Source organism: Aquarana catesbeiana, linkage group LG05 (genome assembly GCF_042186555.1).
Source record: "Aquarana catesbeiana isolate 2022-GZ linkage group LG05, ASM4218655v1, whole genome shotgun sequence".
NCBI classification, from domain to species: Eukaryota; Metazoa; Chordata; class Amphibia; order Anura; family Ranidae; genus Aquarana; species Aquarana catesbeiana.
The window spans coordinates 372,383,532-372,399,718 of record NC_133328.1 but is presented as its reverse complement, the minus strand read 5'-3'; the positions used below and the strand labels follow the sequence as shown (position 1 = coordinate 372,399,718).

Below are 16,187 nucleotides of genomic sequence, written 5' to 3'. Positions count from 1 at the left end.
CCTATCAATGCCCACCAGTGCCACTCATCAGTGCCGCCTACCAGTGCTCATCAGTGTAGAATATTAGTGCCTCCTCATCGGTGCCACCTAATCAGTGCCCATAAGTGTCGCCTCATCAGTGCCCATAAGTGCCACCTCATCAGTGCAGCCTATTAGTGCCCATCAGTGCCGCCTTATCAGCGCACATCAGTGAAGGATAAAAATTACTTATTCACAAAATTTACTGACAGAAATGAAGAAAAACTTTTTTTTAATCAACATTTTCGGTAAAAATTTCACATGGTTACATTGCAGCATGACCGTGCAATTGTCATTCAAAGTGTGACAGCGCTGAAAGCTGAAAAATGGCGTACACAGGAAGAGGGTGAAAGTGCCCGGTAAATAAGTGGTTAAAGTGGTTCTGAAGGCTCAAGGTTTTTTTGCGTGAAGGTAAAAAACTTTGTGCAACAGCCCCCCCCCCTCCCCCCGAATACTTACCTGAGCCTGATCTTCCTCCAGCGCTGTGCACGAGAGTCATTGGCTCCCACTGCTGTCAATCATAGCCAGTGAGCCAATGAGGAGAGAGAGAGGGGCGGAGCAGAGCCACAGCTCTGTTTGTGAATGGACAGACAGAGCAGCGGCCTGTGTGTCCATATAGTAGGCTGCTAGCTCTTGGGGCACTCGGCAGGAGGGAGGGGTCAGGAGTGCCGACGGGGAACCAGAGAAGAGGAGGATTGTAGCTGCTCTGCGCAAAACCACTGCACAGAGCATTTAAGTATGACATGTTTATTATTGTAATGTAAACAATTCAAAGCTTTAATATCACCTAACTCTCTCTCTTAATTATTTTGTTATGAGATTTTACATGTACTAGAAAAACGATATCCTGCCGTGTTTAACGTTTAAACAGGCTGATACCAGAACAAACTGGACCAGCTTTTGTTGCTTCAACCACACTTACATTGCATATACTATTCTGTATACTTTTATAACACAAGCAACAAGAGTTTGTCAATAGCTGCATTGCTGTGAGCAGTTGTTGGTTTAGAAAGATAAGCTAATTTTTTGCATAGCAGATATTCTTCCATCTCAGAGATCTTGAATCTAACAGAAATACCAAGATGGGGTACAGTCTATAGGAGATTCCTCCCAGATGTTCTCCAGTCTTTGAGCCCAGTTCATTAGCATTTCTTTCCTTTTTGCTTCTGTCACATATTCTGGTGCATAAGATATCTGAGGGGCAAGAACTTGGAATCCACAGAAGTGCATGATGCCATGCTGAGAAATGAACAAAAACAGATTTTATCAATACAGATTTTTTACAGCAAAGAATTTTTTGTAGAAAACAATTATTCATCACAATTTAAAAGATACCCAAATCTTTCCTCACTTTAAAATGGATCTATCAGTAATTTTAGAAGCCTGTTGTGTCATAGAATACAGAAACTACAAGAAAATGCTGCAGTTTTTTTTAAATATTAAGGGAGAAGTCCAGCCTGAGCTCATTTGGCTGGGCTTCTCCTATGGGCTGGGCTGGGCCGGCCCTAACATGGGACCCAGTGGGCCCATGGTCCCAGGAGGCATTTTAAGAGGGGCGGCAGCCAGCAGTGACAAGTTGTACTGTACAGTTACCCATGCCGGCTGTCTCCTGAGATCTGCCTGTGGGACTGCTGTGAAGTCTGCATCCAATGAGTGTTTAGTCCGTCCTGCCTGTGAGACAGTTTCACACTGAGCCAATATTGATGCTTGCCAGAGCCGCCGAGTGTGTGAAACTGACATGTAATGTAACTGAATGGAGAGAGCGAGCAGCTGTCAAAATTGAGCGTTGATGTCAGGGATGGGCGGGACCCAGCAGCTATCAAACACCAGCCAATGGGATGGGGTCTGGGCGGGCTGCTACATGTATGTGGCCCCACTCCCTTTCTTAAGCAGCCCAATCATTGGCTGGTGTTTGATAGCTGCTGGGTCCCGCCCACCCCCGACATCAACGCTGAATTTTGACAGCTGGTCTCTCTCTGCATGCAGTTACATTACATACATGACAGTGTCACACACAGTTTCACTAAGCGTCAATATTGGCTCAGTGTGAAACTCCCTCTCCTCTGTCAGTGCCAATCAGTGCCACCTGGCAGTGCCAATCAGTGTTTCCAGTCGATGCCACCTGTCAGTGCCAATCAGTGCTTCCACTCAGTGCCATCTGTCAGTGCCAATCAGTGCCATCTGTCAGTGCTAACCAGTGTTTCCAATCAGTGCCACCTGTCAGTGCCAATCAGTGCTTCCAATCAGTGCCACATGTCAGTGACGCCTAATATCAGTGCCAACCAATGCCACCAATTAGTGCCAGTCAGTGTTTCCAATCAGTGCCACCTACCAGTGCCAATAAGTGCTGCCAATCAATGCCCATGAGTGCCACCTATCAGCGCCCATCAGTGCTGACTATCAGTGCCCATAAGTGCTGCCAATTAGTGCCCATCAGTGCTGCCAATCAGTGCCACTAAATGCTGCCAATTAGTGCCCATCAGTGCTGCCAATCAGTGCCACTAAATGCTGCCAATCAGTGCTGCCTATCAGTGCTGCCTAACAGTACCAATCAGTGCTGCCCAACAGTGCCAATCAGTGCTGCCTATTAATGGCGATCAGTGCTGCCTATTAGTGCCAATCAGTGCAGCCTATCAGTGCCATTAAGGGCCCATCAGTGCCAATCAGTGGTGCCAATAATTGCTGCCTGTCAGTGTTAATCATTGCTACCTGTCAGTGCTGCCAATCAGTGCCAATCTGCCAAACTGAGTACAGGGATAGGGCGATGAACTCAGCAGACAGGCACATTGTCCATGGGGGGCCGGCCTGGTGGGGCACAACTGAAATCTGTTGATGTTTATTAATTCCACATGCCGATCTTTAGTATAACAGGTAATCACCACACTACTATTTACAATAAACTACTGGAGGTAAAATAAAAAAAGTGTCAGCAAAAGGCCTGCAGTTAATGTGTTCCCACAGCACAAGAAAAAAAATTGCAACGCTAACTTACTGACAATAACTTAACAATAATGGTGGAATCCTCTAATGTATGGAAATCTCAATAGGCTTCATTATTACGACAATACCGGTCTCTGATATGCAACTTCACATATAATACACGTCAAACTGAAAATAAGACATACTGTATAAAATGAAACTTAGCAGGGATGATGGAAACCCAGTTTAGGCCAATATGTATTCTGCTACATATTTTTGGTAAAAAAAAAAAAATCGCAAAAAGCGTATATTGATTGGTTTGCGTAAAAGTTATAGCATCTACAAAATAGGGATTATGGGATAGATAGATAGATAGATAGAGATAGATTTGTGGCATTTTTAATCTGATTTTCTGTTAAATTAAATTTTAGTTATCGTGATATAAAATAATGAATGTGGGGGGCCTTTTGGTGGGCGTGATTTTTTATTTTTTTTGGGGGGGAAGCAGCATTTCATTCTTGGGCCCAGGCAGCATAATGTCTTGGGTCGGCCCTGCCTATGGGTCACAGGAGTGCAATTTGTTTTGCACTCCTGTGAGCCGTTTTCAGCAGAGATCAGTCTAAATTCTGATCTCTGCTGACGTCACTGGAATCGGTCCAGGCACCGTGACATCATGACAATAAAGTCTGGATCCTCCAAGTGCCTGGACTGATGGCCATCTCAGGCTCTCAGTGAGCCGCTGAGAGCCTGAGATGGCCACTCCCTTTCCCTCCACTACTCAGTGCTCCAGTGAGCACTGGGGGGGGGGGTTAGAGCGGAGAGCTGCTGACAGTCAGCAGCTCTCTGTTTGGGGAGCTGAGAGAACCGAGCCATCGGCGGTGTTCGATCGCTTGGTTCTCAGTGCAGAGGCGGCGGGGGACAGATGCAGCATCGGACCGATTCTGTATCCACCTAGGTTACTATGGTTAGGGGGAAGAAAAAAAATTCCATACTTCTCTTTTAATGTAGATCGAAACCGTAAGTGGGTGACAGTTTGCTAAAGCACTATCATAAAGAGATACAACTATTTCATAAAATACTTTTACATTTCAGCCACTTCCTGTCTACATGCACTCACCCCAGTATTGGCTGCACATCACTGCTTTTGACCAGGGGTCTCCACACTTTTCAGTATGAGGGCCATATTGTATATTTTACAGATACTGGCAGGCCAAAAAAAATCCCCATCAGGGTCTACATTAGATTATCTGCTACGTCAAGGTCCCCAATAGAGTCCCTCCTTATGTCAGTGTCCAACAGAGTACCCCTTACATCAGGGTACCCATTAAAGTCCCCTGCTACATCAGGGTCCCTATTAGGAGTCCCACCTTATTTCAGGGTCCCCGTCAGATGCCCCCCTTACATCAGGGTCCCCATCAGAGTTCCTTCTTACATCATGGTCCCCACCACTTTTCAGTATGAGGGACATATTGTATATTTTACAGATACTCGCAGGCCAAAAAAAATCCCCATCAGGGCCCCCCTTACATCAGGATGTACATTGGATTCTCTTTTACATCAGGGTCCTCTCTACATCACAATCCCCATCAAAGTCCCCCTTACATCAGGATACCCTTGATAGCGCCCCCCCCCCCTTACATCAGTGTAACCATTCGAGTCCCCTGCTATGTCAAGGTCCCCATCAGAGTCCACCCTTACATCGGGGTAACTATTAATATCCCCTGCTACGTCAAGGTCCCTATTAGAGTAACTCCTTATGTCAGAGTCCCCATTAGAGTCCCCCCTTACATCTGGGTCCCTTCTTACATCATGGTCCCCATCAGAGTCCCTTCTTACATTACAGTCACCATCAGAGTCCCCTCTTACATCAGGGTACCCATCAGTGTCCCCGTCAGAGTTCCCCCCTACAGAGTCTGGGTGCAAGTTGGGGAGGGTTTGAAGCAGAGAACATAGGCAGCCTCTGCTGAACCTAATCTATAATCTATGCACATTGGGGATACACCATTGACCCTAGCTGTGGGCTAGATAAAATCCAGTAGAAGGCCATATGTGACCCGAGGGTTGTAGTAGACCTCCTGCTTTAGACCATCTTCCTGACAGTAACAACAGTGGACCATGCCTGCATAATGTCTGATCACTTGTAGTCTCCACCAGAGTCTCATGTGACAAGATGGTAATGCACAATTGGAAGACAGACTTCACACCAATTGTCCTAACAGAAAGTGAGAGACAATCTCCTGAACACAGCAATAACAATAAAATAGCAATATCAACCTGACAGGGGTTCTACCCCTTTACTGCTCTATACATAATAAAATAAAATATTTTGGCTAGAGTTGTACTTAAAAAGCAGTATGCATTCTGGGAGAACAGTGTCATCACTCTGCTACATGCAAATTGAGAGCATTTGCCCAGTCTCCCTTAACCCCGTGATCACTCACTTGAACTGTTGTAAAACTGCAATTTTCTGGCACAGCAGCAGAATTATTTGAGACATGTACTGTATACACAAAGAAAACAAAGACCATTCTGCAGTTATAAGAATTTATATAACCGTGTCATTTCTGAGCCAGCATCTTAGACCAGAAACTATATGCTGATTCTAGATGATGCCTGAACAAAAATAGTGCTGGAGTTCTGTAAGAAAAGAGGCATCTGGGAAGATAAAGTCTGTTAATGGGAGTTAATGTCCGATCAATGTCTGACCGTGTGTACAGGGCATTAGTATTACGCTGACCAAATCTGATTGTACAATTTCCCTAAGTTCGATCATGAACTATGTAGTGCAAGAGTCTGCCTGATTTGATAGAAATTGAATAGTTTATATGTCCTCATAATAAAGAGTTCTGGTAAATCTAAAAGAGGCTGTATAAAGTGTGTTCAATTAGATTGTATTGTGTATAACCAGCTTTATACTTGTACATATTACATAGCATGCATGTAGCATGAAGAAAACATATTTGAGGCTCAGCATTTCTTTTAGGAAAAAACAAGTTTTTAATCTTTACTTTTGGGTTGCTTGCAAACAGCTCAAATGTAAGCTTTCTTGTCCGGCATTCCAGAAATAGCAATCTGAGTATTTATCACTTTTTTATAGATTAGCATGGCACAGGGGGTGGTCTAAAAATGCGGGGCCTATAGCAAGTATGAAATGTAGTTACTGAATTATATGGTTATTGCACTTCTATTAGTTACAAAGTAGGTGAGGTTGAAAAAAGACACAAGTCCATCAAGTCCAACCTATGTGTGTGATTATATGTCAGTATTACATTGTATATCCCTGTATGTTGCAGTCGTTCAGGTGCTTATCTAATAGTTGTTTGAAACTATCAATGCTCCCCGCTGAAACCACCGCCTGTGGAAGGGAATTCCACATTCTTGCCGCTCTTACAGTAAAGAACCCTTTACGTAGTATAAGGTTAATCCTCTTTTCTTCTAATTTTAATGAGTGGCCACGTGTCTTATTAAACTCCCTTCCGAAAAAACGTTTTATCCCTATTGTGGGGTCACAAGTACAGTATTTATAGATTGAAATTATATCCCCTCTCAAGCGTCTCTTCTCCAGAGGTCTCCATGGTCATTACCTCCCTCTGGTGTCAGGAGAAGGACATGTCAGCACCTGGTATGACAGTACATACATGATAGCGGCAAATGAGCCCTGAGTAGCACAGATACCAAAGACTTGCACTGAGTATATACTGCATTCACTGTAAACTGCTAACCTCAGAAGATGAGATATATGTAAAAGCGTACTAGACGACGCTGGTGACATAATGCACTGCTGGCCTCTGTTGTCTGTAAAGTTTTATTTGCAACTTACAACCAAGTATCATAACAGTGACCAGTTCTTTACAGACTATGAGGTTCAGACAAAGTACTTGCATACATTTCTCCCCCCCCCCCTTCCTGTTGTTGTAGTAGTCAACTATTTTGCCTATGGTTTTCCTCTAGAAGTCCTTAAATGGTGAAATACAAAATCGCAAGCATTGAATCAGGATGCAGGTCACTCAAAATGGTGAGCAGCTCTAGCAACCAGTTCTATCTTCCAGGGAAGACAGCAGAAGTGAAACTCGGTGATAGTAACTTGCAAGACCCAGGTCAACTAGCAGTGATAAAAGAAAAAAACCTTATATGTTTATTGGGCCATGCTGACTTTTTTTTAGTCAAAGCAACCACCTTACCCACCCTGCTAATAGATGACTATTATTTTTTTAATTTTTAAGTATTTCTTCTTTTTATTTAGCTATAATATTTAACAGGAACTGAGGCCGTGATGAAGCGGGTTGACCCACGAAATGCATTGGCTAGACAAAAAAATAATCAGATCTCAAGTCCAGGACAACATCATACTGGACAAACCATTTGCTAATTTGTTTTTTAAAACAAGCCTCTTCTTTAAAGAATTGTAGAATGTTTTGAATAAAGATATGTAAAAATTATTTTATAACTATTTGGTCAAGTGGTTATTAAACCCAAGAAGGTACATGGAAAGTCCCAAAACAATTCTGTAGTTTTATATTTGTCTTTTAGGGGATGGTACCTTCTTAGGCCACTTTCACACGGGGCGGATCCGCTCAGCGGACTCCGCCAGCTCAGCAGGGGATCGCTCCGTTGATCCCTGCTGAGCAGGCGGATGACAGGTCCATCTTGGCTCACTGTGCAGGGACGGACCTGTCAGAGCCCCGTTGTTCTCTATGGGAAGATCGGATGAAAACGGACAGCATCCAATCTGCTGGACGGATGGCGAACGTATCGCCATCTGTCGGTTTTCAGCAGATCTTGATGGATCGGATGGCAGCCGAGTGTCAGCGGACACATCTCTGCTGACATCCACCTGCCAATACAAGTCAATAGGTGGCCCGTTTAGATCCGCCTGAAAAATGGACAGGCGGATCTTTGTGGGCTAATCATGTGAAAGGGGCCTTAGGGGAATTTAAGTAGTTCACGCTTTACCTCCACACAGAACATTTTGATTATTTTTAAAAGAAAGCCAGCAATGACAAGCTCCACATTTCTATCATGAGAGGTTTACTTTAGGATTGTCCAGCCAGTGCCCATAATCTGTCCCCAAAGCACAATCAATTCGGAGAAAATGCAACCCTGATTATGAATATATAAAGTTTGAATTTGTTAACCAGATTTGTTTCATTCATATTCAAAATACTTAACCTAACATTAAAATAAGCAGGGTCTGCTCAATCTCTATATGACTTCACATTTATATCAGTCTCAGTATTTCTCCAACATATATTCATTCTGGGTTTCCCATATGCTGTTGAATCTCATAACATTACTTGTTTGTACATGCAGTGTCACTATAAAATATAATATTCTCCTCAATTGTTCTGGCTTCCTCTGTATGCCAATTCCACACATGCAACACCTATGTATATAATCCCATGTAATGACCTATTTGTCTGCTATTCACATCCACATACCGTATATACTCGAGTATAGGTCGACCCGAATGTAAGCCGAGGCACCTAATTTTACCACAAAAAACTGGGAAAACATATTGACTCGAGTATAAGTCGAGGGTGGGAAAATGCAGCAGCTACTGGGTAAACAATGCCCATCTGCAGCCTCACTGTGCCCATTTGCAGTCTAATTGTGCCCATCTCTAGTGTCACTGTGCCCATCTCTAGTGTCACTGTGCCAATCTGCAGCTGTACCTTCCATTAGTAAAACAGCGTGTGTCTCCCACTGTGTATGCAGTCTGCTCCACCGTCCATTGTAAGAAAGCTCCGCCTCCTCCTTGTCCGTGCTAGAGGAACACTGATACAATGCTGGGAAACTGTATCAGCGTTCCGTCTATCAGAGACGAGGAGGAGGCGGGGCTTTCTTACAATGAACAGCGGAACAGACTGCATACACAGCATGGAGCCACACACTGTTTTACTAATGGAAGGTACGGCTCACTCGAGTATAAGCCGCGGGGGGGGTTTTCAGCCAAAAAATGGGCTGAAAAACTCGGCTTATACTCGAGTATATACGGTATATTGTTTTTTTGGCATAAGTACCTCGCGATATAACAACATATAATAGGGTAGATGACTAATCCTTAGTCATAAATCTTATAATGGCATAAACATATTTTTTACACACACACACATATATTATATATATATATACACACACACACACACACACACACACACACACACACACACACACACACACACACATCAGGGAGGCATGTGATTGGCCTTAAATTTATTCTGCAGCAGCTCAATGACCCCAAACATACAGCCAATGTCATTAGGAACTATCTTAAGAACAAAGAGTACTGGAAATGATGGTTTGACCCTTAAAGACCCCTGATCTCAACATCATTGAGTCTGGGATTACATGAAGAGACAGATGAATTTGAAGCAGCCTACTGTACATCCACAGAAGATCTGTGGTTAGTTCTCCAAGAAGTTTGGAGCAACCTACGTGCCGAGTTCCTTCAGAAACTGTGTGCAAGTGTTTCTGAATGAATTGATGCCGTTTTGAAGGCAAAGGATAGTCACACCAAATACTGATTTGATTTAGATTTCTCGTCTGTTAATTTACGTTCCATTTTTTTAATTGATAAAAAATAAACTATTAACACTTCTATTTCTGAAAGCATTCTTAATTTACAGCATTTTTTCACACCTGCCTACAAATGTTGCACAGTAGTGTATTTATCTGTATTTTTTAACTTTGGTTAGAGTAGGAAAGATTAAATATACTGTACTATAGAAAATGGGTAGTGCTGCGCTAATCCTAGGTTTTTATCAAAAAGGTGTATATTCAGTGGTATACATACAGAACTTGAATGCGTGACTGTTTGTTAAAGTCAGATAAGCGTAAGGTGGTATTAATTAAAAGTGTGATGACTAAAATAATAATATATACAATAAGAGTACCCCCTGGGATCTGGGCAGGGGTCTATATCCAGCATAAGGGGGCGGCGATAATTTTTGAGTGGAATCAATAAGATTGAGTGGGATCAGATGATAAACAATATAAAAACAGTACTAATAAAAGATAATATATAGCATAAGTGACTGTCAATAAAAAATATAGTGCATAACAATTGGGAGTAAACATAAAAACAGTACTAGTAAAAGATGATAATATAGCTTAAGTGACTATCAATAGTAAATAAATATGGTGCATAACCATTGGGAGTAAATACATCCACAGTGGGGGGTAACCAATGCTAATTGTGCTAGTATAAAGTGCAGCATGACAAGCCTATTTAAGGCAGTGAGGTAGTAATGGACTGCTAATTCATACAGTGCGTATGTGCAAAAATTGAATATAAAAAAATAAATAATAGAGTGTCTCAAATCCTTGTAAAAGGTTTGGCAGGGAGAAAGTCTTATAAAACCAAAAAAAACACAAAGGTCCATAAAAATTCAGCAAAATGTGACGACAACGTCTTGGCATGCACACGTTGCAGTTAAAGTGCTCAAGTGCAACACATCCAGTGCTTCTTCGTGTGACACCACTCTGGTTAGGTAGTGGCCCCTTACCTTTAGGTAATAGGGCAACAGCATGTAGCCAAAATGACTCTTTGGGATCCTCCTATTAGCTCCAGCGCGTCCCTCACCAACCTACGTCCTCCATGCTGTCCTCCTCAGAACACAGGCTCAGTTGAGATCAGGAAAGTCTAGGCTCAGCCATGCTGTGTCAGCTGACCCAGCATGGCTGAGCCTAGACTTTCCTGATCTCAACTGAGCCTGTGTTCTGAGGAGGACAGCATGGAGGACGTAGGTTGGTGAGGGACGCGCTGGAGCTAATAGGAGGATCCCAAAGAGTCATTTTGGCTACATGCTGTTGCCCTATTACCTAAAGGTAAGGGGCCACTACCTAACCAGAGTGGTGTCACACGAAGAAGCACTGGATGTGTTGCACTTGAGCACTTTAACTGCAACGTGTGCATGCCAAGACGTTGTCGTCACATTTTGCTGAATTTTTATGGACCTTTGTGTTTTTTTGGTTTTATAAGACTTTCTCCCTGCCAAACCTTTTACAAGGATTTGAGACACTCTATTATTTATTTTTTATATTCAATTTTTGCACATACGCACTGTATGAATTAGCAGTCCATTACTACCTCACTGCCTTAAATAGGCTTGTCACGCTGCACTTTATACTAGCACAATTAGCATTGGTTACCCCCCACTGTGGATGTATTTACTCCCAATGGTTATGCACCATATTTATTTACTATTGATAGTCACTTAAGCTATATTATCATCTTTTACTAGTACTGTTTTTATGTTTACTCCCAATTGTTATGCACTATATTTTTTATTGACAGTCACTTATGCTATATATTATCTTTTATTAGTACTGTTTTTATATTGTTTATCATCTGATCCCACTCAATCTTATTGATTCCACTCAAAAATTATCGCCGCCCCCTTATGCTGGATATAGACCCCTGCCCAGATCCCAGGGGGTACTCTTATTGTATATATTATTATTTTAGTCATCACACTTTTAATTAATACCACCTTACGCTTATCTGACTTTAACAAACAGTCACGCATTCAAGTTCTGTATGTATACCACTGAATATACACCTTTTTGATAAAAACCTAGGATTAGCGCAGCACTACCCATTTTCTAGATTTATTTACGAGGTCAGGTGTCTACCTTTAACAGTGCATGCAGCTTTTCTATTTTTAGCCGATTCCATATATGATAGCGCGGGAATAACCCATCTCTTTTATACTGTACTATATGTTAGGTTTTTATTTCTGTTTGTGATCCCATTGACGAGCTTTTCCTTCACATTCCTCCGTTGTGACGCCGTGCAAGAAACGAGAGCCTTTGTCCTTGCTGGAGAGATTACATGATTCTCACCAGCACACCATTATAGTCATCAAAGACAGTTCAGTGCTTTTAGAATGTGTAGAAGTCACATAGGGTCCAGTTATAATTATGGGCTTTTACCAAGAGGTATCTGACTGATGGAAGCACTTTGGACTTGTTGGAAAGATTTGCCATCATGAGAAAAGGTCATTTAGAGAAATTTCCCCAGCAGAGACAGATACAGCAATAAAAACCTGACCAAGGCATTAACTCTTCTCTCCAAAATAAAAGATCCCCTTTTCAGATGGTACTAATATAAGGCAATTGTTTTGTTGGTTATTTTGAAATTGAAAAAAGGACAAATATGGGGTAACAACATAATAGAGAGATATGTGGCTTAGTGGTGTGTTCCTGTAAATCATGAAATACCATATTTGCTGCATAGGTTGCTAGCCAGTTTTCATTTTGTTTACACAGTTTATTCCTGCTATCCTTATATTTTTTGGTATTGAGTTCTACACGTCATGTGCATGACAAACTCAGACATTTAGCATCCAGTAATGCAGACAGATATAACACACCAGAAACAGGGGTGTTTTATGAAAACAGTAGGTCTATGTGCAAGATCATAAGTTGGGCCCCTTTGCTTGATAAAAAAAAATGTGGTGTGCTTAGTGCACCACAGTAAAGAGTGGGCATGGTTTTCATTGTGCTAGGATTGTAAAGTCAGTGGCAAACAGTGGGTGTGGCCAAATGGTGTTAAGGGTGGGGTGTTAAAGTGGAAATAAACTTGATTTATAAACAAATGGTTGACAGGCAGGCAGGGTAATAATGAAAGAAGAGACCCTATTGGTCTCTTCTGCCAAAAATGCATCCTTCTGTCTGTCACCTGTCATGCCACGCATGTGTAGCTCAACGAACATTTACAGCCCCGATTCGTGCAACAGTGATGTGACTCTTGTGCGCATGCATGGGGGGTGACATCATCATGGCCTGTCCTATCAAATAGCCAAAGGCACGTGACCAGGGATGAAGACAGGGTGCAGATGGAAGTGCCGAGGCCCGGCGGATCAATCCCACTGCAGCGGTGAAGTACACCATATGACAGGTACGTCTGCCATAATGTACTAATATGCTGTGTATACTAGCACTTTATGACATAACCCACCTGGTGGGCCCTAAAGAACTAACTTTATAGCGGACTTTACTTCTGCTTTAAGGAGTGTGGTTAAATAAAACAAGGTCAGTCTGTCCCATAGAACAATCCCCCCAGGTCAGCCTGGCCCCTGTATCATCCTTCCACCCCAGGTCAATCCAGACAGAATAACCCCCCCCCCCTCCAGGTCAGTCTGTTCCCCAGTATAATCCTGCCCAATTCAAACTGTCCCCAGTATAATCCTCCCCAGGTCAATCTGTTCCCCAGTATATTTCCCCCCAGATCAGTTTGTCCCCTGGTATAATCCTTCCCCCACCTCCCTTCCAGGCCAATCTGTCCCCTAGTATAATCCCACCCATGTCAGTCTTTCCCTCAGTATATTCCAACCCCAGGTCAATTTGTCGCCCAGTATAATCTATAGACCCCAGGTCAATCTGTCCCCCAATATAATTCTCCCCAGGTCAGTTTGTCCCCAGTAAAATCCCCCAGGTAAGTCAGACTGACTTAAATTCCTGTTAAATTCCTACTAAGGCCTCATTCACATGAGCCATACTAAAGTGTACGCCCATGTGAGGACTGTGTTTATATGCACAAAAATGCAAAGATGTTCCGTGCATCCCTGTGCAGGCAGACCCGTTCATTTCAATTGGGATGCAGCTGGACACAGTCACTGCTCATAATCTGACATTTGTCAAATCGAGAACAATGGCTGTGTCCATGCAGCCACAGTTGACATGAATGGGACTGCCTACACAGGGATGCATTGAACACCTGTTTATTGTCAGAGTGAAATCCCCCTGTGACAACCCCTGCAGGACCCGAGGCCGGTGGGAGGGGAGAGAAGAAGAAGCTGGCAGCTGCAGGAGAGCCAGAGAGGATCGGTGCTGCTGGGGGGCCACATAAGTGCAGAGCGCGGAGCATTTTGAAGGATAGATGGAGTGGCGGCAGCTCCTTCATGTGTGCACTGTGTGTTTTTTTCACATGGCTGAAAAAAAGTTCTTATCCTTGTGAAATGAGCTTATTATCTGGCAGTTTAAAGAGACTTTTTCATTTTTAAACAAAAAAAAGATATCCAATTCAGACTCCCTGATGTTGTAAAAACAGATCACTCTTGGATGCATCATACCAGTGTCCCTTATCAGTGGCAACAGTAAACCGCCCTTCTTGTTTACATTACAAGTAGGAAATATTCAGATATCATTGCCATACATCAGTGCTCATAGGAATCCACTATATCAGTGTAAACTAGAAATGGAGACTGTTCTACTACAACAGATGTGGAAGTTTGGAAGTACAGCTGTCAAATGTATATGATCCTTCTGTACCAGAGACATTTTTCTCATTTTCAAAAACAAATGTTTTTAAAATTAATTTAAAAACACTTACTTGCATAGGCCAGAGAATATACCGGACATCTCCACTTGCTCCTTCTTTGCTAAACATCTCTTTTGTTCCTCCGGTTGTAAAGGAGAGAAGTGCTTTTTTATCCTGTCGAGCAAATAAGAAAGATTATATATCTTCAATAGGAGGAAGAAATGTGAACTTCTACTCATTTACTTTACTTTGCCTACAATTCTATTTTCTAACATTCTAGGAACTGCTACAGAAACTAAACAGGACACACAGTAGAAAAACCACTGTGCCATCTGTGTTGTATTGAGCACCATGATATGTACTCTGACCTTTGTAAGTCAATGATGATGCTTCAGCACACATAACACTTTGTGGAAAATTTCTCCAATGGTGAAACCTTGGGATAGTGGTGAAAGTGATGAACATAGTGGTTTACATGAGTACAGGGGGATACTCACTTCTTTGACAGGTTGTACACCTCATCTGCGTCTTCCCAACCAAGGGAAAATTCTGAGTTTTTATGCTATGCCTATATATATCCATGTGCATGAGGCCTAAGTTTCCTAAAAACCTACTAAATTCTACAAAAAAGTTTTTAGAACTTTGTAATTTAGCAATAAAGTTGCAATAGCAGCCTAGAACTTTTTATGCCAGAGAAAGGGATCTCAGAACACATTCTGAAGCATTAGGACTCCTTCACACGGAGGTGTCCATGTACGGAGTCCGCTCTGCTCAGCAGGGGATCGCTCCGTCGATCCCCGCTGAGCAGGAAGATGACAGGTCCGTCTCTGCACACCGTGCAGAGATGGACCTGTCAGAGTGCCGCTCTCCTCTATGGGGGATCGGATGAGGACGTACCATAGAGTCCGTCGTCACCCATCCGATCCACAGACGGATGGAAAAGTAGGTTTTTCCTCTGTCACACTTTTTTGGATCAGAGCGGGTCGGATGTCAGCGAGACATGTCACCGCTGACATCCGACGCTCCATAGAGGTCTATGGAGCGTCCGTTTAGGTCCGCCTAAAAAACTGACAGGCGGACCTGAACGGACAGTCCGTGTGAAAGAGGCCTTAGGTTGATTAATTCCTCGTACACACGGTCGGACTTTTCGACCAGACTGGTCCGACAGACTTTCGACGGACGTTTAACGGACTTCCGATGGAGTTTTTAACGAACGGACTTGCCTACATATGATCACACCAAAGTCTGACAGATTTGTACGTGATGACGTACACCGGACTAAAGTAAGGAAGTTGATAGCCAGTAGCTAATAGCTGCCATAGCGTCGTTTTTTGTCCGTCGGACTAGCATACAGACGAGCGGATTTCTGGGTCTGGCGGAGTTATGACGTAAAGATTTGAAGCATATTCCAAATCTAAAGTCCGTCAGATTTGCGACTGGAAAAGTCAGCTGAAGGTCCGGTGAAGCCCACGCATGATTGGATCGTCCACCGGATTTGGTCCGTTGGCGTCTGTCGGACAAGTCTGGTCGAAAAGTCCGACCGTGTGTACGCTGCATAAAAAAAAAAAAAAAATCACAAATTGTTGCATCTGGGTTAGAACATATGTCAGGTTATTCTTGCGGTCAGTCAGTGTTGTCCCAGAGACACACATTTACTACTTTTGCAAAACATCACAAAAACAAAATCTGAACGGCAATCTTTCTAGTGGGGTCACAGACTAATAAAACTCTTATGCCCCGTACACACGGTCGGATTTTCCGATGGAAAATGTCCGATCGGAGCGTGTTGTCGGAAATTCCGACCGTGTGTGGGCTCCATCGGACATTTTCCATCGGATTTTCCAACACACAAAGTTGGAGAGCAGGAGATAAAATTTCCCGACAACAAAATCTGTTGTCGGAAATTCCGATCGTGTGTACACAAATCCGACGGACAAAGTGCCACGCATGCTCAGAATAAATAAAGAGATGAAAGCTATTGGCCACT

The 16,187-nt window shown here is 42.9% G+C and overlaps 1 protein-coding gene across 1 annotated transcript in view; it reads right to left on the bottom strand.

The window, feature by feature from the left end:
- Positions 1-233: 233 nt before the first annotated feature.
- The window catches only part of NQO2 (N-ribosyldihydronicotinamide:quinone dehydrogenase 2), a 36,008-nt gene continuing 20,054 nt past the window's right edge, over positions 234-16,187 (bottom strand). The window contains exons 5-6 of the mRNA XM_073630967.1: positions 14,273-14,374; positions 234-1,257 (exon numbers count right to left, since the gene is read on the bottom strand). Coding sequence (XP_073487068.1) covers positions 1,084-1,257; positions 14,273-14,374 — 276 coding nt within the window. The 3' untranslated portion in view covers positions 234-1,083. The remainder of the gene's footprint in view (positions 1,258-14,272; positions 14,375-16,187) is intronic.